This window comes from Cydia pomonella, chromosome 27, assembly GCF_033807575.1.
Source record: "Cydia pomonella isolate Wapato2018A chromosome 27, ilCydPomo1, whole genome shotgun sequence".
Taxonomy (NCBI): domain Eukaryota; kingdom Metazoa; phylum Arthropoda; class Insecta; order Lepidoptera; family Tortricidae; genus Cydia; species Cydia pomonella.
Window position 1 is genome coordinate 3,074,457 of NC_084729.1, and position 24,329 is coordinate 3,098,785.

At 37.6% G+C, this 24,329-nt stretch overlaps 2 protein-coding genes across 2 annotated transcripts; one reads left to right on the forward strand and one right to left on the reverse strand.

The window, feature by feature from the left end:
- The first annotated feature begins 149 nt into the window (after nucleotides 1–149).
- Nucleotides 150–9,844, forward strand: LOC133532755 (EEF1A lysine methyltransferase 2). Its single transcript, XM_061871548.1, has 4 exons — nucleotides 150–503; nucleotides 6,403–6,539; nucleotides 7,936–8,092; nucleotides 9,668–9,844. Exons 1-4 carry the CDS (start codon nucleotides 233–235, stop codon nucleotides 9,832–9,834), a joined length of 732 nt encoding a protein of 243 aa, XP_061727532.1. The 5' UTR covers nucleotides 150–232; the 3' UTR covers nucleotides 9,835–9,844.
- Nucleotides 9,845–19,387: 9,543 nt separating this feature from the next.
- On the reverse strand, nucleotides 19,388–22,864 carry LOC133532745 (motile sperm domain-containing protein 2-like). Its single transcript, XM_061871534.1, has one exon. The coding sequence runs from the start codon at nucleotides 22,732–22,734 to the stop codon at nucleotides 21,352–21,354; it is 1,383 nt and encodes a 460-aa protein (XP_061727518.1). The 5' UTR covers nucleotides 22,735–22,864; the 3' UTR covers nucleotides 19,388–21,351.
- Between the last annotated feature and the right edge of the window lie 1,465 nt (nucleotides 22,865–24,329).

Here is a 24,329-nt window from a genome sequence, read left to right on the forward strand (position 1 = left end):
CAGACTAGACAAATACTTAACCAGCGCAAAGAATACATATTAAGCGAAGATCACTCAGATACAGGCAACTATCAGTTGTTTCAACTGCCTGCCTGATTAATAAATAATAATAATAATAATTAGTATAATCAAATATATGACTGAATTTTTTCATATCATACGTAGAACAGAACTCAATTTTACTGTCAACTTGACATTTCACCGTATTGTATTAGGAAAACATTGGCATCATATGATTACATGGTTTTCTTTCTCCATAAAATCTCTCGCTTTGTTTATAACCTTCAAATTGTGTTTATTTAATGAAATGGACGACTCGGAGTTGAACTCGTCCGAGCTGGGTACCCAGACGTACTGGCAACAGGCGTACACAAAGGAAATAAGTAATTTTGAGGAGCACGGCGATCCCGGAGACGTCTGGTTCGGAGAGGACAGCGCTTACAGAGTCGTGGACTGGATATGTAGAAACGTTGAGGATAAGAACACCGCTATTATAGATTTAGGTGAGCTTATAACAGTTTAGAACTGCTTTAGCGAATGGTATATCATTTGATAGTTAACACCCCTATAATGGAACAGGCACCAGTAGGGCTAAGATGGTCAGCTCTTTATCATTTGTCACCATGCCTGTCACGTTCTAACAAGTATGTAAGCGCGAAAGTGACGGGCATAGTGACAAGTGATAAAAATGGAACCATGCTGCCACCAGTGCCACCGCGGTAATGGGATGCTATAGACAAACCCTGTAGAACAAGCTTTTGCCATCAGTTTTTAATCTCTGGCAACATTATACCATAAACAAGAGCCAAAGAGCTGCTTAAGTTTAATTTTTCATTGATTTCATTGAAAATTAATGTTAATTTAGTGGATAAGTTAGACTTGTATTCTGTTCAATTAGAACATAGTAAACTACAGTATGAAACTGACACACAGATTTTAAAATCAAAAGTTCAGAGTTTGGAGGATTCTATACAATCCCTAGAAACAATAAATGAGAGTTCGAAAAAGGTGATTAATGAATATTCTTTAGCCATGGATGATTTAATATCCCAGATTAAGCACAATTCAGAGCGGTTTGAGTCGCTGACCAATGCCCAGTCATGTGCATGTAAGCAAGCGACTGGACATTTGTTGACCAGTGTACTCGATCCAAGCCTGTGTGACAGTTTACCACAACAGCAAATAAATGATAATAGCTCCTTCCACACTCCACAACAAAGCACACCTAAACCTAATATTATTATGTATTGTGATGAAATTGGGAGCAATATGAGCTCATTTTTAAACTATCACCTAAAGGGACTTAGTACAATCAGCAATTGTCTGCCTCACAGTAGCTTTGAAAATATCTTAAAACAAATTTTAAATGACAGTAATATTAATTCTAAGACAACACTGCTAATTCTTATGGGTAATAGGGGAAATGTGAACAAAAATAATTTACATAAATACTTTGAACAGTTAAATTCACTTGCAGTGCATGAAATTATTATTTTCACATTCCCCTATTGTGAGCAAATGTCAGAGGCAGAAAATAACATTAGACATAAGTTGAATATATCTCTATATAATCTTTGTACATATAGTAGTAAGTTTATCATAATTGACACTAACAAATTTGTTAGTAAATACCATATGCCTATGGTGTTTTTGACTAAAGGTAAGTGTTACCTTTCAAATTATTACAAGAGACAAATAGCTTTATCGCTATCCTATTTACTTGACATTTCTGCCAAGAATTTGGCAGACAACTCTGCTCCTATTGAGCAGCCCAGTGTGAGCTTGGAATTGGTTCCAGTCATAACCAATGATTTAAACTAGCTGTTAAGACAAAAGATTCTGTCTCTGGCAATTTAGTTTTAAATAAATATAATGAAAAATACTGTAAACATGGAAAGTATATCCACCTGGTGCATCAAAACATTCAATGTATTAGAGGAAAAGATTTACAGATTGAACTTTTTATGAACGATTTTTATGTTGATATTTTATGTATTACTGAACATTGGTTAACAAATAATGAATTAATGCCTCAATTTAATAATCATCAGGTGGGAAGTTCGTTCACCAGAATTAGTTCCATACATGGTGGGTCGTTAATTATATTAAATAGTCAGTTAAAATTTAAGGAACGTAAGGATATTGTATCCATGTCTGTTGAACGGACTATAGAACTAAGTGCAGTAGAATTGGAGCAATTTATTGTTGTCTGTGTGTATAGGCCGCCATTAAGTAATTTTGAAATATTTGAAAGTGTAATGGATTCTGTGCTACTTAAAATATCATCTTCTAGTAAGAAATTATTTATATGCGGCGACTTTAATGTAAATATTTTGGAAAATTCAACAATGTCTTGTAGATTGTTGAATCTATTCAAATCTGGTAATCTCAACCACATGTTTATGGAGCCTACTAGAGTGACTGCTACTAGTGCAACCTGTATAGATAATATTTTCACTGATATTGTTCCTATTACTAAAAAAGTTATCAGTAATTTAGAATCAGACCACTTAGGTCAATTAATGGTATTCGAGACATTAAGGAAAAATACTTTGAGAAAACAAATAACTTTTGTACCAGTAACCTCGGACCGCGTAGAAAGAATGAAGCAAAGTCTAGTTCAGGCGCTACCCTTTTTGTCTTCCGATATGGGTCCAAATAGTATGTATAATTCATTCTTTCACACTTTTATGGATCATTATAATGCGATATTTACTTCAAAATCGGTCGTAGTTAGTGGTGCATCAGTTTTTAGTGAGTGGGCTACTGCGGACTTACATCAACGAAGACGTGCACTGTATGCCTTGTATGAGGAACGGCGGTTTAACACGAGTGATGAATTTAAAGAACATGTCAAGCAATATTCGAAAAAGTTTAAAATAGATTGTCATATAGCTAAGCGAAATTATCTAAGTCAAAGAATAAAAAATAGTACCAACATTATTAAAGCAACCTGGAAAGTAATCAATGTGGAGACTGGTCGCTCGAAACACAGAGTGAATGATTTTAAACTAAATATTGATAACAAAATTATAGATTCCAATTTAGAAGTAGCTACAGAATTTGAAAATTTTTTCACTGACGTACCAGTTTTCACAACTAAGGATTTAAATTCATCACCCTCATCTGCTGTTACTCTATTAAAAGATAACGCTCCAGAGTGTTGTGGAGATTTTCATTTTGAACGTGTTTGTACCTCCGATGTAGTAAAGGCGTTTAATTCGGTTAATGTCAAAAAAAACGAATGACCTCTGGGGAGTCTCTGTCCATGCTGTCAAATCCTTAGTAGAAATTATAGCGCCTGACCTAGTAATTATATTTAACAACAGTGTTGATTGCGGCGAGTTTCCTGATTTAATGAAACATAGTAAAATAACTCCTTTATTTAAATCGGGTAGCAACTCTGACCCCACTAACTTCAGACCGATATCTGTGCTACCAACGTTCAGTAAGATTTTTGAAAAATTAATTCTTTCTCAATTAGTACGACATTTTAACGTCAATAATTTAATGCATAATAAGCAGTTTGGTTTTACACGGGGTCGCTCGACAACCGATGCTGGTGTTGAGCTAATTAAGCATATCTTCGATGCCTGGGAGGAGTCACGAGATGCTATAGGTATCTTCTGTGATTTGTCTAAGGCCTTCGACTGCGTTTGTCATGAAACATTAATCAGGAAACTACACTATTATGGAGTTAGAGGAGCGGCACTGGATTTACTTAAGTCCTACTTAAATGGTAGAATACAAAGGGTCGATGTGAATGGACAGCGATCACCGGGGTCATTGGTCTCTATGGGTGTACCACAGGGGTCAATATTGGGACCTTTCCTGTTCCTTATCTACATAAATGACTTGCCATTCCTTGTAAAGACCCACCATGATATAGTATTGTTTGCAGACGACACTTCACTTATTTTCAAAGTCAAACGACAGCAACAAGCTTACAATGATGTAAACGATGCTATTTCTAAAGTAGTAAATTGGTTCAATGTTAATAATTTATTGTTAAATGAGAATAAGACTAAATGTATTAAGTTTGTCACTAGTAATGTAAGGCATGTACAAACAAGTGTCATTGTGAAGGATGAGGAATTGGAATTAGTTGATAGTACAGTTTTTCTTGGTATAACTTTAGATTCTAAACTCCAGTGGGGTCCCCATATTGCTACTCTTTCGAATAGACTGAGTTCTGCAGCTTTTGCAGTAAGCAAAATCCGTCAGTTAACTGATGTCAAAACAGCTCGATTAGTATATTTTAGTTACTTCCATAGCATTATGTCATATGGTATTTTACTGTGGGGTGGTGCTTCAGAGATAAATACCATTTTTGTCCTGCAGAAGAGGGCTATTCGAGCAATATATAAAATGAACCATAGAGACTCACTGAGAGATAAATTTAAGGAAATTGACATCATGACAGTGCACTGTCAATACATTTATGAGAATATTCTGTATGTGCATAAAAATATTGCCGATTTTAAGAAAAATTGTGACATTCATAATATTAATACTAGAAATAAACATAAGCTCGCCGTGCCCTTCACTCGGCTCCATAAAATTAAAAAATCATTCATGGGTAATTGTGTGAGTTTTTATAATAAACTTCCAAACCATATTACTGAGTTACCAATTAATAAATTTAAGAATCATGTAAAGCGTAAACTTATTTCTAAAGCTTATTATACCACACAAGACTACATGAATGATAAAACAACGTGGGATTAATTGTGATTCGAAATGATTAATTATTTATTATATTTGAATAATGATGATGAAATGGATATTCCAATGCATGTATTTCCTTTGTTGTTTTTATTATATTTGTTTGACATTTAGAATTTATTCTAGAAACAATCTAGACTAGTATTTTTTATACATTTTTTTTGTATGACTGTATTTTGTGAAAGTTTTAGTATTAAATTTGATCTATGAATTATATTCATTAGTATTATATATGGAATAATATTTACAACATCAATAAATTGCTCTGATAATTAGATTAAGATAATTATATGTAATACTGTCTTACTATTCATAAGTGCTTGTTGCTAGGCCTACATGAATAAAGTATATTTGAATTGAATTGAATTGAATTGAATTGATATTTGTTAGTTTGAAAAAGAATGGCACCATACATGACTGGAGCAAAAAACTAGTTTTAATTGGTTAATAATATTGACCATTGCAGTAGCATTCATTAAATACATAGGAAACAAAGGATGAATTGGACATTCAACTTTTAAAGTGTAAAGCGGTAGAAATTTTACAGGTGTTGGGGAAATATCATAAATGCTCCAAATTTTCTCTTAAATGTCCCATGATTGGTGCCGTTAACATAGGCTATTTAGTAATCAGCTAAACTCATGTCAATAAGAGAAATATAGTTTATTTTGCTTGTGATAAGAGAAATAGTATAATCCAATATGGTCCAATACAACAATGCCTTTAGGGTGCTGTTGCGGCTGCCGCGATACTGTAGCGCGTCCGGGATGTTTGCAGATGCGAGCGTGGACGGTTTCCACGCCACGCTCCGCAAGCGTTGCGCCGCGGCGTTTTGAGGCACTGGTCCTCCCTGCATGTCAGTTTTAACAGGAAATTTAATTTAATGTAATGTTAGTTATTATTTGTTGATATTTAATTTTAATTTTTATTTATTTAAGTCTAATAGTATTTAATTTATAAATTATGGATTGTCAATTGTCTGAAATAAATGAATTTTAATTTAATTTAATAATATAAGGATTCCCTACAACTGTTTCATTTGCCCCACTGTTTCTCTTCCCTGAAATCATATAGAATATTTACTGGGTATAGTAGAAATTACAAAATCCTTCGTTGGGAAATTATCAAATCAATTGATCTAATTTTTTAACTTTAGCCTCGGGCGAGGCATGTCTACACTGGCCGTATTGTGTGTGAGGAAATTGCCTTGTGTGTATGCTCACTCTGTGTGGACCCGGCTATTTATTAATTCTCCTGATTTTGTTCACATAATGGAGCCAGAAATTGACTAGCAAATTTTATGTATTTTAATTTAATTAACATTATTTTAATTGTAATTACTAATATTTGTAATGTCTATTATAATTGTAATTAATATTGTGTGGACCATTGTTATCTGATATTTTAATAAAATAAAAATAAAAATTGTGACGCATAGAGATACTGAAACATGTTATCATACAGATTTCTTTATAATTATTCTCTCTTGCTCCACATTTTGCATTATGAAAATATTTAAAATAGTAGGTATTCCTTTTTGTATTTTTTTTAACCTAAATAATTGTTTGTTGATCAGGCCAATGTTTCATTAAACCTTAACGAAGGACATCTTTTGCAATCAAAGGGTAAAAAAAAACTATAATATCATCATAACCTACTTAATAATGCATATTACAGGATGTGGAAATGGCTACTCACTGTGTGAGCTGGCCCGGGAAGGCTTCACCAAGCTGCTGGGAGTAGATTATTGTCAAGAAGCCATCACACTCGCTGAGAAGGTGTCTAAGAGGGAGTTCCCGATTATTGACTTTAAGGTACACATATGAAAATAACTATATATAAAAAAATGCCTACTCACTGTACGAGCTGGTTTGGGAAGGGTTCACCAAGCTGCTGGGAGTAGATTATTGTCAAGATGCCATCACACTCGCCGAGGTGTCCCCGCAGGAGGAGCAGGAGTTCCCGATTATTGACTTTAAGGTATAACTATATACACATAGCCTAGACATATCGACCGGAAACAGGGCTCGGAAACCGTTTTATTTTTCAAACCGGTTTCATTTATTCACCTGGGAACAAAGAGGATTTCGTTTCCGGTTACAGTTAAATTACTGTTCTTTTGAGACAACGGTTTATGTCAAATACATTCTAATTTTGTTCTTGAGGATCGAAATTAACCGGTTAAATTGATAATATCTAATGACTGTGTACAACCGACTGCCGGGACATGTCACGAATGCGCCGTCATTAATGAGTTTTAAAATGCAACTGAAAAAATGGCTTATCGAGCACACTTTCTATAGCTTTAATGAGTTTATAGAGTACACAAAACAAGTACCTAAAAACTTAGATTTAATATTAATTTTATTTTTTTATTATTATGTAAAATGTTCAAAATCATGTTTTGTAAATAGTTCAAGTTCAAGTTTCTTTATTTGGCCAAGTAACAACAGAACGTTACATCTAGCATGTCAAAATACAGGTCATTGCTAAAACTAATCATGCAATGTCTTATTAGGTATATAGGTAGACAAAATTATATAAATCAATAATATTGTGACATATAATATGAATTATTATGAATAAATATATGAATATGAATATCGAGATAGAACGAGTAAGTCTTGCTGTCTCTTTCACGTGTGACACTGAGTGTAACCGATAGTCTCCGAGAAATGAGAGTAACTGGTTATTATATCGTTCCCCGCGAACCATAAAATTCCGTTCCCTCTTTTGTAGCTCGTGTCATCTATGATGACGCGTAGATTTGTCAAATCTAACCTTTAACAACATGACTTTACGAGTCAAGGCACGCGTCTTCGTGAATGACACAATCTAAACCGGTTAGGAGATAAACTATTTTTTAGTTTGTGCTCCATCAATTAACCGGTTTTCAAATAACGAAATAATATAACGGTTTTAGCACGATATTAATAGGTATTTCAATACCGGGTCGGAGCCCTGATCGGTCACCGTATTCAATGGAGGCCTGTAACTCTAGGGGTTATGCGCGTTGCCGACCCTTTAAAAACCTGTACTCTAATTTTTTGAAGAACCCCATACTGAATCCCCTCGAGAAAACCTCGTCAGGGAGCTAATTCCACAGCCGGACCATCCGCGGGAAGAAATTCCTCTTAAGCCGAACAGTGCGCGCCCTTTTAGGTTCTAGCATGTGAGTCGTTATAAATCAATTTTCTTCACTCATTTCAGGTATTCGACATAACAGAGGACGCCGTGTCCGAAGTAGGCACATTCGGTGTGGTACACGACAAAGGCACATACGATGCAGTCAGTCTACATCCAGAGAACGCCAAAGAACGGCGACAGAAGTACATAGACCAGGTGGCGGCCATTATGGAACCTGACGGTAAGAATAATCTTAACTGATGACGTGGTTCTGGGCACATTGGTGGTACCCGACAAAAGCCGTCAGTCTACATCCAGAGAACGCCAAGGAGAGGCAGATGTACATAGACCAGGTGGACATGATGGAGCCGGACGGTAAGAATCCTTATCTTAGCATATAGGTATCTTGATTAATTTTGTAAATAGGCAATTACCCAAAATGTCCCCATGAATGGAAATGTCTCCATAGGCTCAATTCCAAAGACTCTCAAAGATACAATAAGATAACTGTTGCGAATACAACTTATTATTATATAAAAATATTCCCAATGCAGTAGCTAAACGCAGCCGTCGGGCTCGGCTATTATTCGGAGGCTTTTCAAAAGCACCAATAGGAGCGCTCCACATATTCTGTATCGCGGCCAGTTAGAAGCACCTAAATTTAAACCACCTTTTGTACTGATCAAATATAGAGTGATCTTGCACACTATTTCATCATCCTCCATACTATCAACACCCACTTTCTACATTTAACCGTTTTGGTAAGAATCCTTGTAAACCAGTACCTTTTGGAAGATTATACCTAACACTTCATTATAAATCGAAGTTTTATTTGAGTCGTCGAGATCCTGACCTGCGGCGGCTACAATAACATAAGCCTAATTAAGTACGAGTATGTTAGGCGGATCCACACTCGCTGCCGACTTCATTTGCGGTAAAGTTGTAACTTAAACTTCAAGACCGAGTGGTGACGTGGGTGACGTCATTACCAAGCTAAAATGGAGTTGGGCGAGACATGTTGCCAGGCAGAGTGATGGCAGGTGGACCAAAATGTTGACGGATTGGTGGCCGCTTTCGGATGAAAGAAGCGCCTGGCGTCCGTTGGCTCGTTGGGTGGAATCCACCCGGAGGATGACATCGAAAGATTACGGGACACTTCTGGATGCGACTAGCCCAGGACCGGGATAAGTGGCGTACACGAAGAGTGGCCTATGCCAAAGGGAATTTGAAATAGAGGTAGATTGTCAAAAAAAACTTTATAGCCACAGTAAATTTACGCCAATCTTTTGACACATTAAACTTTTAGAACGCCATTTGACTTTCATCCTTATTATTTCACTGATATATGTTAAATATCAAAAAGTGGCGCCATCTAATAGATCAAAGGCCAAAGGTGTGGCGGCATCGTTTCGAGCGAGTTACTAGATTTTGTGTATCTTCTTAATTTCATGGCCACTGCGAAATAATTTAATTTTAATAACAATTCGAAGCACTGGTGGCCTAGCGGTAAGAGTCGCACCCTCTTTCAATCCGGAGGTCGCTGGTTCAAACCCTGGCTCGTACTGAGATTTTCGGAACGGAAAAACAGTCGCTTTTCGGTGAAGGAAAACATTGTGAGGGAACCTGAATAATCCCAACAAGGCCTAGTTTACCCTCTGGTTTAGAAGGTCAGATGGTAGTCGCTTTCGTAAAAATTAGAGCCAACGTCAATTCTAAGAATTAGTTGCCATGCTTCCATGAGCCGTGGCAAAAATGCTGGGACAACGCGAGGAAGAACAATTCTATTTTTATGCACTGAACGTTTTATTGTTTCCAGGTATATTCGTAATAACTTCGTGCAACTGGACAGAAGACGAACTTGCGAGCCAGTTCGCCCACCGGTTTAGAGCAAAGTGTATCATACCCACCCCGCAGTTCAAGTTCGGGGGTAAAGTCGGTGGGGTGGTGTCGTCAGTTGTTTTTGTACATAAGGATAGTAAATAGATTGGTTATATACAGTAGTTTTATTTAACGTCTCATGTAACCAATGGCATAGAGAAATAAGAAGTAATAGAGTGCTCACTCCATACATCAGTTTTGATACCAAAATGCTTATTATTTTCGCAGTCGACATCTAGCATCGAGTAGCGGAACTCTCAGAACTCCTACGCTTACTCTGGTTATAATATTAGCGGAAAATCGTTGAGCATTAGACTCTTTGTTTGCCGCGATATCTATTGTGGAGTAGCAGTATTGAGAGTTCCGCTACTCGATGGTAGATGTCGACTGCGAAAATAATAAGCATTTTGGTACCAAAACTGATGTATGGAGTGAGCACTCTATTACTTTTTATTTCTTTATGCCAATGGCAAAAATTGGCCGAAGACCAACCCATGTGGCGTCGTGTTACTCGTGTTATTCATGATGGTCAATCCAAGCACGACGATGCCTGGTTTACCTCTTTAACCTCTTGAACGCCAGACAGCGAAGGAATTTGCCGTGCCCCGGACGCAGGCGATCACGATTATTTAAGCGAAATTGAACTTTACGGAGTCGCGCGTTAGTCCCTATTGCATTGGCGAAACTGTCGGCTGTAGCCGTCGTTGGCGTCCTTGGCAAGTATTTCAGATGTCCGAGGCCATAGCCGACGGTGGCGGTCAAAAGGTTAAAAGAGACTCGTACGAGGCGCCACGAGCAGGCCTCCAACCCTCGCCCACCTGGGCAAGCATACACCTGCCGCGGACGAGGGATCCTCTCTCGCATAGGGCTACACAGCCACGAACGCAAGTGCCGTTACCAGGATGCTGCTTAAAACATCTCACACAGATGTAAGTGGCTCCTGAGGTATTTCCTTTGCGTTACGACATCGGGATTCTTCAAGAAACGGCTATTTAGGGTTCTCAAGGGTCGGCAACGCGTAAGTGGCTTCAGTGATGTTGCTTATGTCCATGGGCGACGACGACCGCTTCACAGCAGACGGCACGTTTGCTGACTATCACAAAAAACTGGACAGAAGATGAGCCAGTTGTGACCTGTCTGGCCTAGTCGCTAGTGACTTTCTTCCTGAGTCAAGGGTGTTATCAACGAATTTAAGGGTGTTCGCTAGCTGGCGCGGTTGCACGGAACAGGTGAGCGGGTCGTCGAAAAATAGTACCTATGAGCAACGCTAACTGGCGCGGACGCCTGCGACGGATCTTACAATGATTTAGATTAGATTTCCCACGTGACGCGGACGCCTTAATTGCTCAGTTTCATTGGTCGATAAGACCCGTATGCGGAGTGCAGCAGATTTCCATAAAACATGCCATAGGGCCCGCATTTGGGGAACTGTTTTCATTGGCCGATAGGGCCTGTATGCGGGGTGCGGGAGATTTCTAAAACGCATGCCATTATGAGTTTCACTAGTCATTATACCACCTTACCGCCTGCGGGGAGTTACCCGCATGCCGTATAGCGACCGAACTATCGACTTATGAGTTTCACTAGTCGTTATACCACCTTACCGCCTGCGGGGAGTTACCCGCATGCCGTATAGCGACCGAACTATCGACTTATGAGTTTCACTAGTCGTTATACCACCTTACCGCCTGCGGGGAGTTACCCGCATGCCGTATAGCGACCGAACTATCGACTTATGACTTTCGCTAGTCGTTATACCGCCTGCGGGGAGTCCCCGCACGCTTTATATCGACCAATTTTATTTATTCGTATGGCAAAAATAATACAATCGTTCATTCATATGTATGAAATATAGGTAGTTATATTTATTACAGCAGTACGCCCAATTGCTGGATCCATTGGGTGACATTGTTGTCCAGGGTGAACAAGTCCACTGCCGGGTTGCCCTGGTATTTGGTGAGTGGGCATTCGCGGATAATATGGTCCATGCTCTGCACCGCAGCTCCACAATCGCATGCTGGCGACTCTCTCCAGCCACATCTGTGTAGGAACTCTCGACATCGACCCCAACCGGTTCGTAATCGATTTAACTGGCACCAACTTCGTCTGGGTAGTGAGAAACCTGTAGGTTTTTCTGTAGGGTTGATGTTTGTCCCTAGGTTGGTAGGCAAGTTCTCATTCCATTCTTGGGTCCATCTCTCATTAATGTTGAAGGAGGTGTTTAAAAGTATTGAGGCAGTTTTATGTGGCGGTTGACGTGATTTCAGCCGGTTGGGTGGAGGTCTCTTGAACTCATTGTAGGCGGGTAGATTTGGTTTGGCCAGAATCTTCTGAGCTTCCCGGGTCAGAGCATGTTGCCTTCTTAAGTGCGGAGGAGCTATATGGCTCAGCACAGGTAGCCACTCTACGGGGGTGCTCTTGATGGTTCCTGTTATGCATCTCATAGCTTGTCTCGATTGCACATCCACCCGATGCACATGCGCACTGTTAAGCCACACCGGCGCGCAGTACTCTGCTGTGGAATAGACCAAGCTGAGGCAGGTGGTTCGAAGGACATCAGCATTTGCTCCCCAGGTAGTACCCGATAGCTTGTGCAAGATATTATTTCGGGTTTGTAGTTTCTTACCCAGCTTTTCGATATGTGGCGCATACGTAAGGCTGCGGTCGAGGGTCACGCCTAGATACTTTGGCGTCGGGTTGTACTGTATAGTTTTACCCGAGAAAGTTATATTAGGTTGGTACTTGGCTATTTTATTGCAGAGATGGAATGTTGTTACTTCTGTTTTACTAGCGTTTGGGACCAGGCGCCATTTCTTGAAGTATCGTTCCAGCATGCCCAAGTCTTTGTTTAATATCTCTTCCGATGGTTCAAAGTGGGTACTTTGGCTGGTAATTACAATATCATCTGCATACATAAATTTTCGACTGGTGGTTACGGGGATGTCATGTGTATACAAGTTAAAGAGAAGCGGGGCTAGAACAGAGCCTTGCGGAAGTCCGTTGTTGAGTGTTCGTACACGACTCTGCTTATCACCAAGACGAACGGTGAATTCACGGTTACTTAGCATATTGTTGATCAACCCCACCATTCTTTTACATGGCACCGTTCTCATAAGTTTGTACATCAAGCCTTTTCTCCACACAGTATCATACGCAGCTGACAGGTCAATAAGAACTGCGACGGTCTTTTGTTTATTTTGGAAACCCGCTTCTATGTGGGTATATCGACCAATGAAACTGAGCCATAACATGGGGAGGTTTAGTACTTCGAAATAAAAATTAACTTCATCTGTGATATGAATATATTAAATTCTGCATAACCCTTAAAATATAGGCATATAAATAACATAATTGCATAACCCAAAACTACCATCAATCTACTTATTGGTGCATTCGGATAGTTTAAAATCAATTCCGAATTTGGGGTGATTTCGAAAGTGAACTGAAGCGTGGTAGAATTTTTTTCGGAATGAGGTCACACTAGCATATTATAAATGGTTTCAACAATCAGGAAGCCAAAAAATCCGTGATTTCTTTGGATTTGGCATTGACTTAGAGCATATATATATATTGACTTAGCTGTTGCCTTTCAGTAACTTAACCTAAACCTTGCACAAGGTGCAAAAAATCGTAGGTATAAAGACATTTCCATGTGTGATATGGGTGTGCGAGTCAACATGCGAATGTGTTAATTCTTATCTAAATGTGCATGTCTCTTCGTGTTTGACATAGATATTTTTTGCATGTGTTATTTCTTCACCTCCCCGCAAAATTCGGCAGACATTTTTGTTCGCAAATACGACATAAGGCCAGAATCGGACCAAGACAAGTCTGCAACGGATTTGATAGCGCACGCAGTGCAAGTGTTATTTATACGTCATAATTTCATATAAGTGTAACTTTTAAAATAACACTTGCACTGCGTGTGCTATTAAAATCGCTGCAGACTTGTCTTGGTCTGACTCTAATCCAGTTATTGTATGATCTAAGGGCATTGTCAATAGCGCCATCTGTGTTAAGCTTTGCATGTCTCATTGCGCGCCATTTGAAAGTGCTTTGAAATTACCCGAATGCACCTTATCATTAATTCCCTAACCAAAACTAAATGCATATAGGAATATTTTACTATGTTTATTGTAGAATAATTTTCTCTTCGAAATGCTTGAACGAATATTAACGCATAATAACGCCAAATACAGGACATTTTTTAATATTTAATACAGACTCCATCAGATATATCGGAGCGGTCAAGGTGCTCACAAATATCTGAACAGCTGCCTCTATTATCAAGGCGTTAGGGTGCGTCTTCAGATATTTTTGAGTACCTCGGCCGCTCCGATATATCTGATGGCGACTGTACGAGTTATTATGATAATAATTAATCATCTCGAAAAGTATGGTTCAAAAAACACCTTGTATACACCGTGTTTTTTTTGATTTGCGTTAATTTCGAGGGTGCATTCCTGAGCTTAAATTAAGTAACTTTCTCAAAGACACCGATATTCTAATTAACTCCATTTCGGAGATAATCAATCATTAATTTTTATCTTATAAGGCCCTTACGAGCGTGTACGCTTGCCTTAGGGCCTGTTTACTTATTGATTAGTGTTTAGTGCGAGTTCATACATTTGCTACTAAACGTAAGTACTATCTCGGACGATCGACGTTCGAAATGACATTGATATGTCACAGTTTTCAATTGTTTCGTTGAGTTAAATGTAATGCCCGTGTTACAACAACGCTATATGCAACATTTAGTTACTTTTTATACAAATAAAAATAGTAAAAAAAAAAACAAAAAAATTTTTTTTTTTAAAATTAACTATGCCATTTAGTTTCCTTAAACGTACTTACCGATACCCCGAAGTTAACGAAATTCAATAAAAACACGGTGTATAGTTTATATAAACTTAATGAGCTTACTAGATGGCGGTACAATCTTCGTCTACGTAAAAAACGCAGCTGTTAGAAAGAGAGGTATGTATTGTCTCTTTCTAACTATAGCTTGCGTCTCTATAGCATGTGATAAATTAGAAGTTCTACAAGTTGAGATTATTTGAGTTGAACATAAGAAAATAATCCATTGAAACATCGACCTTAATGTCTACGCAAAAAGGTTTAAATTGTAATAGGCCTTTGTTAGTTTTGATATTCTCAATTAATTTCTTCTTAGGTTTCTTATAGTTCATCTCTCTATAAAATTGTGCTGTCACTGTCACACCAAAAGCATAAAACGTAGAAATACATATATTACATACTTCCAAATAATCATCTCTGATTTATACTAGGGAATTTCTATACAATAAAAAATATGTTACGTGTACAATATTTATTTTGTTTTACAGGGGGGCAAAGTTGTTGTTTAACCCCTCATGCTAATATTGATACCCGAACAAACGAAAGATTCCAAAATTGAACCACGATCGTAGCGAGTCGTTCGAAAAGCGAAATCATAAGCGTTGCGAGGGTTAAAATAAACTTTGCTCCCGACTGTAACACAAAATTTTTTACCACACAATTTCAATACGAGGAAAATATTAATTGCAAAACATTACAAATCAAATTCAAATGAAATCATCACTCAATTCTGTTAATAGCTATTAGCAAAGACTCCCAAATATGCACCAGATTACTTTGCCACACATGTGGATAAATTGCAACTTTTTTTACCAGTTTTTAAAGGACAAAAGCTTTTGCAAGCTAAGTTATTTACGATACAAGTGCAGAAAATTCGCAACGAGTGTGGTGGTAAATTAAAACACGACCGATGGGAGTGTTTTAAATCGACACGATTTGCGAATTACATATTTGCACATGTATCGTACATCGTTTTACAGTACATATGGCTTTTTAAAGTTTCGACATATGCACAGAAAGTGCTCATTCCCGCACACGCACGGGAAAGTAGCACCATATGTACTGTAAAATTATTTTTAACCCCGGCTTAGTAACTTCTGCTGCTATATGGTAACTCTACTTTCATAACATTTTCATGAAAACGATTAGCAGATTAGATTTTGATAAGATATATAATCACTTTTGCCGAGTGTTACGAGAGATAATATACTGTGTTTCAATACTCGCATCTATTGGCTAACAATTCGACAGTGGAATTAGTGGAAACCTTATCGATAAATATTATCTATAATTAAAAATATGTATAAAATGCTATTATAAGGTGCGAACCCGATTTTAACCACCAACTTTTGAGGCCAAAAGAGGGCCAAAATGTTATATCTTTTACGTTTACGTTACGTTCAATTTTTTTAATGTATTCCACCACCTTACAGAAAACCGCAGCCAAATAACACTAGACCCTACTCATAGTGTTGTGTTCCTGCCGGTGAGTAAGGTTGCCAGAGCTCAACGAGAGGGGGGGGGGGGGGCACGTAACTTCTCTGGTCGGGCCGTATGCTTGTTAGCCAACGACGTAGTATAAAAAAAATTGTACATAAAAAGTTAATGTTGCGGTAAAACTGGCAAAGGTTACTGGTCACTTTTTGACATTTATCAATAAGGATATTTAGACTACGCCCCATAATGACATCATCGCCATCAAAATAGTACATTACGATACAAGTGCGAAAAATAGGAAATTCGAAACGAGTGGCGATAAATTAAAACACGACCGAAGGGAGTGTTTTAAATCGACACGAGTTGCGAATTACCTATTCGCACATGTATCGTACAACGTTTTACAGTACATATGGCCCTTTAAATGTTTGACACAGTAACGTAATATGCTACTTCTCGCACTAGTGCTATAAAGTAGCCCCATATGTACTGTAAAGGCGTTTTACACTAAGTTACAATGAGATGTTTTTTTTTTAAATTGGTATTAACTCTGAAACTGGCGAAATCCAGAAAAGTTTATATGACATTTTAGTCTCTAAATGTGATCAGGAATACACTGTTAATATCTTTCGGTTTCCTCGTGTTACACCGTGTATATGCGACGGTCCACGGGAAAAGGTATGGCGGTTGTCGCTTACGCTGTTATTAATGACGCTCCAATACTAATGCGATGCTAAGCGACGAGTAAGCGACGTAAACTCCGACCGCCATTATACTCACCCATTGAACGTCGCTTATGCGATTTTTTTAGTAAAAGGTACCACTTTATCTGTTATGCACTTCACGTATGTATACTGTTTTACCACGCATAAAATTTGTGCCATCAAGACTAAGCTAAGTTAGCAGCGATTTTGACAGCCCAGCCTGTGCAAGTGTTAAGTAAACGTCAAATTTCATAGAAGTATGACGTTTAAAATAACACTTGCACTCTCTGGGCTGTCAAAATCGCTGCCAAACTATCTTGGCCTGACTCAAGTTTCGGCAGGTTCGGGTAAAAAAAAACTGCCGAACATTCGCCGAAACTGGGCTGTAACCGCGAAAATCGAAGTTCATCAATTGCGGGCATTTTTCTCTGTCACTCTATTGACGTCTTACTTAGTTAAAGTAAAAGATCTCCGTAATTTGCAAATTTCGGTTCCCGCGGTAGCCTTCCGGTAGTGTCCGACCGAAGTTTCGGTTTCGGCATACAAATCATGTTTCGACCGAAGGTTCGGCTTCGGCAATGAACGAAATAACAAATGTTACATCGTGGTTTCATAATAAAATCATACACATGCCAATAGCACCAATAGCAATTGACAAAGTAGTACATTTTAAGGTCTTAGCCCATTGTTACAACTCAACAGCCACTCGACTCAAAATTAAATATTGAAATTAAAGCCTTATCTTGTATGTCCTACAGTACAATGTTTAAAATTAGGTAACTGTCGGGTGGTCTACGCGTCGTCCACTAAGGTGAACCAAAAGTGAGTTGAGTTGGTGTGCAATTGGTATAGTGTGCGAAGTCATTTTACCTAAGAAACAGCCAAAAATATAATTTAAAAAAACTATGCGAATTTGACATACATGATTTATTTTATAGAATCTCTTAGCTCCCACTTTGCTTCTACTACAAGACTTTACAGTATTAAAATAATTTATACATATATTTATGTGACGTTTTTAATGAAAACGTCAATTTATGCTTCCTAAGCTAATAAGCCCATAAGCCTTTTTCTACCCCTTATCAAAGATACATTGATTAAGATGCGTAAAATCTAAGACAATTGGCTACTTGACTGTTTTTGTAAATAATGTCAAACGATCTTGATTTTCCTGAGGATCAAATGTCTATATAGTACTCATGGCATTTAAGCAACACAAAGGTGAGAAATGAGAGTTAAAGTCTGACGCTCGCACTCGACGATTGAAACGCCTCTAACAAAATGATAAGGTGATGTGACGTCACATCATATAAGTCTGTCCTAAATGTATGGAAGATCAAGGAAATTGCCATTTTGACCCTGAAATATTGCGTTTATGTGTATAGTTGTGATACAATTTATTTTTCAATAAAATGTAAGGAATCGAATGGTACCATTTTCTTTTCTATTTTTGAGAGACAAAAAAATTTTTTTTTGAGACTTCGGGGCCTTGTATTTTTTTATAAGCTCAATATCATTTTTTAAATTCCAGTTTTTTATAATGGATGGCTCATTTTCTATCCATTTAACTAAATTTTGTTATAATATTCAACATGTGTCAAGTACCCAATTTCATGCTTCCATTTTGACAGGTAAGGGGGCGTCCATTAATCGCGTCATATTGTATAGGGGGGGGGAGGGGGTCAGCAAAAAATCACCAATGATCACCACAGGGGACGGGGGGGTATGGACACGTATCACGTGTATTTTTTTTCATCTGTGCTATACTGTATTATAGTCAATAATAATCCTTCACGTGTACTTAGGTTCATTTGTTAGAAAACTGTTCTTTAGTTATCGAAAAAAATACACGTCATATTGGATGGGGGGGGGGGGTCCTGAAAATATCACCAAAGATCACCATGGGGGAGGGGGGGGTCTAAAACAAGCCAAAAACGTATGACGCGATTAATGGACGCCCCCTAAACGAGATGGCGCTGTACAGCTCCATACATTTTGCGGTAACTCCGATTGTCACGTTGACGTTTGACAATTCAGTGACCGCAAAACATGGCGCAGCACAGCGCCATCTGTTTTGGATGTCAAACTAAGGGGCACGTTTTTTTCTTAGACTACCTCTCTATTACAATCAATTATCTTTGCCCTTATAAATATACAACTTAAAATACACCAAATTTTTTATCAATATATTGGTAATTTGGAATGTGATGTTTATATTATACATTTATATTATACATTTTTTAATTTACAAGTGATTACAGTATTAAACTGACTGAAAATAGTACATTACGATACAAGTGCGAAAAATAGGAAATTCGAAACGAGTGGCGATAAATTAAAACACGACCGAAGGGAGTGTTTTAAATCGACACGAGTTGCGAATTACCTATTCGCACATGTATCGTACAACGTTTTACAGTACATATGGCCCTTTAAATGTTCGACACAGTAACGTAATATGCTACTTCTCGCACTAGTGCTATAAAGTAGCCCCATATGTACTGTAAAATATATTACAATTTCATTATACATATAAAACTTTCCAATCAAACTTTATGAAACCTTTCTATAATAATCCAGATTTTTATTGAACCATAGATTGGTCTATAATATTCAAGATCATGATAATGGACATTGAAAATACTAGGAGTAAAGAAGTATTCCATATTGTTTATTTCCATTCAGTTTCATAGACTTTGTCATAGACATAGGCAGACCAAGATAGTCTGGCAGAGATTTTGATAGATTTTGACAAATGTATGGAAATTTTTGGACACTTTTCGCCTATTAGCATCGAAATAACACATGATTTTGTGTAAAAAATAACAAAAAATCCCAAAGCTGAAAAAAGTGTAGTCGCCATTAAATCATCAATAATATAATATCATCATCATCTTCTAGCTGTTTTCGATCACAGCGATTGCGTTCTACCGCTGAGACCGTCACTGGTGCGGTCTCAAGTGACTGATATACAGTTTTTTAGTCACCTGCAATAATTTTTTTTCGCGATTTCGTGGTTAGTCCCATAGTAATAGTCGCTCAGTATGACCTATATATCCAGCCCGTAAATTATTGCAGGTGCAATGTGCGACCACACTGGGGTAACGAGTGCGTGTTTAGATATTTTTGAGCGCCTCGGCCGCTCCGATATATCTGATGGCGACTGTACAAGATTAAATAAAATGGCCCAGTTACAAATGAAGCGAGCAATTAACGATAAAACTAATGGCAGTTTAATTAATACGAACCGAACACGCAAATGAAGATCATTGAAAATGATATGTGACGTTCCACTTTGACTCCAATACCAATGCGGTGCTACGCGTAAGCGCCAACCGCCATAGGGTACAGTCACGTCTGAAAATATCGATACGAAAAATGTGTCAAAAATACGTATACACTACCTTAATAGAGGTATATGGACAATAAAGTCGTGTATACATATTTTTGGCACTTTTTTCGTATCGATATTTTCAGACGTGACCGTACCTTTATACCCGTAGAACGTCACAATACGCGCATCTTCAATAAACCTTGAATCTTATTTTAAGCTTAAGTAAATAATATTAATAGGTGATTATAAATAATTAGTCTATTAAATATATGAATATCTTTAGAATCGCGCACTTTGGAATAAAAACATCGCAAGAAATTATTACCTGTTAAGTAGCAGTCAACAGTTTTTATTCCCTCCAGTTTCCTCCAATTAAAGTAATATGTATTTTGCATTACATTTGGTTTTTAGTACCCGAGTAAAAAAGAAAAGTACCTGAGTTAAGACGTTATTGGACAACGTGTTTTCCATATAAACAGTTCCAATTTTCCTCCCTCGATATTGACATTATTATGGAAGGTGGAGGTAAGGAATGGAATCTCCATATGCCAAAAAGTGTCATCAAATAACCTTTTTTGTAGGTGGCGCTACAATACCTAGAATACTTGAAAAAAAATATCAATCATTGACAGCGCACTTCACTCCGTCAATAACGCCTAGGTTATTTAGCTACTTTAGCGCTACTCTGGAGAGATTTGGAACTATTATTTATAGCTGACAACTGGACACTTTTGCATCAGTTCTGCCTATGAAGATTTGCATTCCTTACCTCTACCTTCCATAGACATTATGGTAAATATTTTGAGACAATTTATTGTATGTATAGGTATTTTGAATTTTCTCCATTTTGTTGAATGTTGTTGAACATTTGAATGGAGAAATGGTCGTCCCCTTTCCTCTTAAAATTATAACTCAGAATACATTTTAATATAGCTACGGTTTTTTTCAAAATTTTTATTAAATCTAATAAGAACTTTATTCAAGAATTATACGTTCAAAATGATCCTGGAAACCGCTAGAAGCTTTCATATGAATTAAAGTAAGTTTTCATTTTTTGTTAAAAAAAAAGCCCTATACAAAACAGTTACAATATTTTTCCAAGTGAATAATTCTGCAATTTTGGAAACTGGTACATCAGTAAATCTAAGTAGCATGCAACCGTTCCACCTTACGCACTAACTGGCAATATATAACAAAGATAACAGTATTAATTATCAATATAAACATTAAGAAACCATTTAACAAGACATTGACGTCCACAGTGGTATCAAATACCACCATTTCTATAGGCTACATGCGCTCACAATACTTATCTTCGTTGGAACTCTTATAGACCAGGTAACCGAGAAAAACAGCACAAGCTGTTAGAATCAACGTAAACAGTTGATATATTTTAAGCATTTTAACCTGTTTATGCAGCATTTCGTAGTTAACCTGCAAGTTATTTAAAGCGTTTGTAACTGAATCTGGCTTATCCTGACTCCTACCGTCCACCATGCTTCCATTCTTCGGCATATCCTTCTCGGGGAAGTGACACTTCAGCCGGTACTCATCAACTTTACTGCCGGACGACTTCTGCCAGATATCGGTGAGCTCCTTCGGTGTAACATCCAGCTTCGGGATTTGTACAGACATTACGAGGAACCTGTCTTTAGTGACAGTACGGAATTGGAATCCTGGCTGCACCACAATTTGTACAGTTTGTGACGAGCCAGTAGCTAGTGTACCAGAGCTGGGTCGTACTCGAAACTTCTCAGGGGAAGTAGTTCTTATTTTAAAGGATATGGCACTTTCATCCATATTGGTTATAGTGAATTGTCCTGATATCTCATCATTTTCATTCTTGAAAACGATTGTATCGTTCGGATTGAGTCTTAGCATTTCTCCGGGAGAATGTTGGTTGTCTCCTTGCTCTGCAAATGTAACCTTTTTCGGTGTGTGTACATCATTAGTACCTCTGTTTTCTGGAACAAATTCAAACACATACGGGTCCTTGCCGCCCCAGCATGTCAACGCCTGCTCAGGAGCCACAACATCCTTCAAATTGTCTTTAGTTGAAAACCTCATACGCTCAACAGCTTTAGCTGGTAACAGCGATTTCACAACCTTGAACGCAGCAGACAAGACCCAAGGCATTTGGTAGATGATAATATAATGCAGGAAATATGGGTAGTACAGCTTCATCAAACTAATTAAATACTTAATAAGCTCCATGTCCATGTTTCCGAGACCACAGCCGTCCATATCAAAGAATAAAGTAATAGGTTTACCTTGTTCCTCTCTTTCTGTGCGATCAAACCAGTATATGATCACTTTCTTAAGCTCCTCGAAGTCTTTTTGACCTTTCACGTGCATTTTAGACTTGATTATAAGCAGTAAATTCCCGTCTACATCGCGTCCATGAGGAAAAAACGCACCTTCTTTTATATAGTCCATATTCACGGTGTTTTCATTGATATCGTTCACATTATTCGTTTTCCGCCAAACAAGAATGTCCCATAACATTTCGGCAGCCATTTTCGCGTCATTTTCTTGGTGTAATAACAACCTTGTTAAGTATTTATCATCCTTTGCCCGTTCCAAGTCCAAAGGATGAAACTCTCCTGGAGGATTGGGTATTCCTTCTTTTAACTTGGCCTCGAAAATGGCTCGCACGTCCGCGGGGGTCGCCATCGCGATATAAAACTATTGTAACATATATTCATACACAGTTTTGTAGTTTCTTGTTATTTTACTAAACGGTAGATACACAGTCCATGTAATGTGCAAGTCTAAACTAAATGTCATGACATGACATTTGGCCTAAGGGATACCAGTCTAATAATTTCATATATCGGGCAAAAAAGGAAAACAGGCAAGATCGATCCCTTTTTCGAAAAAAAATTGCAAGTATAATGGTATAATGTTGTTCGATATATCATTTTAGCAGTAAAATCCATATATTTTTAATAAAATTACTTTTTTTTTCGATAGTATCAATAATTATTTTCTAGATAAGATAGTGTGGCGGCCTGTGGCAGCAAAAAAGAGCACAGTACAAAAGTTAAAAATACCAGTTTCTCTAGGTTTTCCTTCGAATTTTTATAATGCGAACGTTTTAAGAACTTTATTGTAACCTTATTCGACGACATGCACCGGTCGGACGGCCTGGTGGTGTGCCACGTAAATATAGACACTGATATAGAAAGAAACCGGTTTTTTTTTATCTAAACCGGTTAATTTGACAAGAACTGTTCTCATAAAAATCGGAATAAAAATAACGGTTTTTCGAGCGAAATTGAAAGAATTTGCGCCAAGTACATGATGACGGTTTTGAAATTTAACCGGTTTCTGAGCCTTGATACCACGACTGTTTCCGCACAGACTGTATATCCTCGGTTGTTATCCATATTAACAATTAACTTCAGAAATTGATTACTGGCAACTCCATATTGATACAACAGATAAGATAAAATAAGGCGGACCTATTTTCATTAGCAGCGGATCATTTTTAGGGTTCCGCAGTCTACTCACTATAAAACTAGGTTAATGATCTGAGGGCCTACCACCAAGCCAACATTGAAATTTTTTTATCTGCCGCTCTATCGCACGAATATTCAAGAGCAAAATATCAATTTTCGATTGGCGGTAGGGGGTCTGTTATACCCCACAGGGCCTACCAGAAACACGAAAATTTTAATTTCGTTATCTGCCTCTTTATCACTTATGCATGTTCGAGCGATAGAGAAGCATAACGAAATTTAGATTTACGTGTTTCGCGGTAGCCCGTTGAAACTTGAAACCATACCCAATAAATTAGCCAATTTATTACTCAATCATCCTGTTTTAGCTAACAAAATAACAGGCCGGTTGGGCAAATTGAGCCAATCTAACTTAGTACCTAGAAATTATGGGATATAGTTATAATAATAATAATAAATAATAAATATTATAGGACATTATTACACAAATTGACTAAGTCCCACAGTAAGCTCAATAAGGCTTGTGTTGAGGGTACTTAGACAACGATATATATAATATGTAGATATTCATAAATACTTAAATACATAGAAAACACCCATGACTCAGGAACAAATATCCATGCTCAACACACGAATAAATGCCCTTACCAGGATTTGAACCCGGGACCATCAGCTTCGTAGGCAGGGTCACTACCCATTAGGCCAAACCGGTCGTCATAGTTAAAACTTAAAAGCAAATAAGTGATGATGTACCGTTAGAACTGTTAGAAGATAAAGTAAAGTAAAGTAAAGTAAAGTAAATTTTAT

What these genes read in the sequence shown, in the direction of transcription:
- LOC133532755 (XM_061871548.1), top strand. Translation starts at nt 233, where the DNA reads ATGATTACATGGTTTTCTTTCTCCATAAAATCTCTCGCTTTGTTTATA. An exon ending in CACCGCTATTATAGATTTAG is followed by an intron (nt 504 to 6,402) that starts GTGAGCTTATAA and finishes TGCATATTACAG; the next exon opens with GATGTGGAAATGGCTACTCA. An exon ending in TCCCGATTATTGACTTTAAG is followed by an intron (nt 6,540 to 7,935) that starts GTACACATATGA and finishes CACTCATTTCAG; the next exon opens with GTATTCGACATAACAGAGGA.
- LOC133532745 (XM_061871534.1), bottom strand. Translation starts at nt 22,734, where the DNA reads ATGGCGACCCCCGCGGACGTGCGAGCCATTTTCGAGGCCAAGTTAAAA.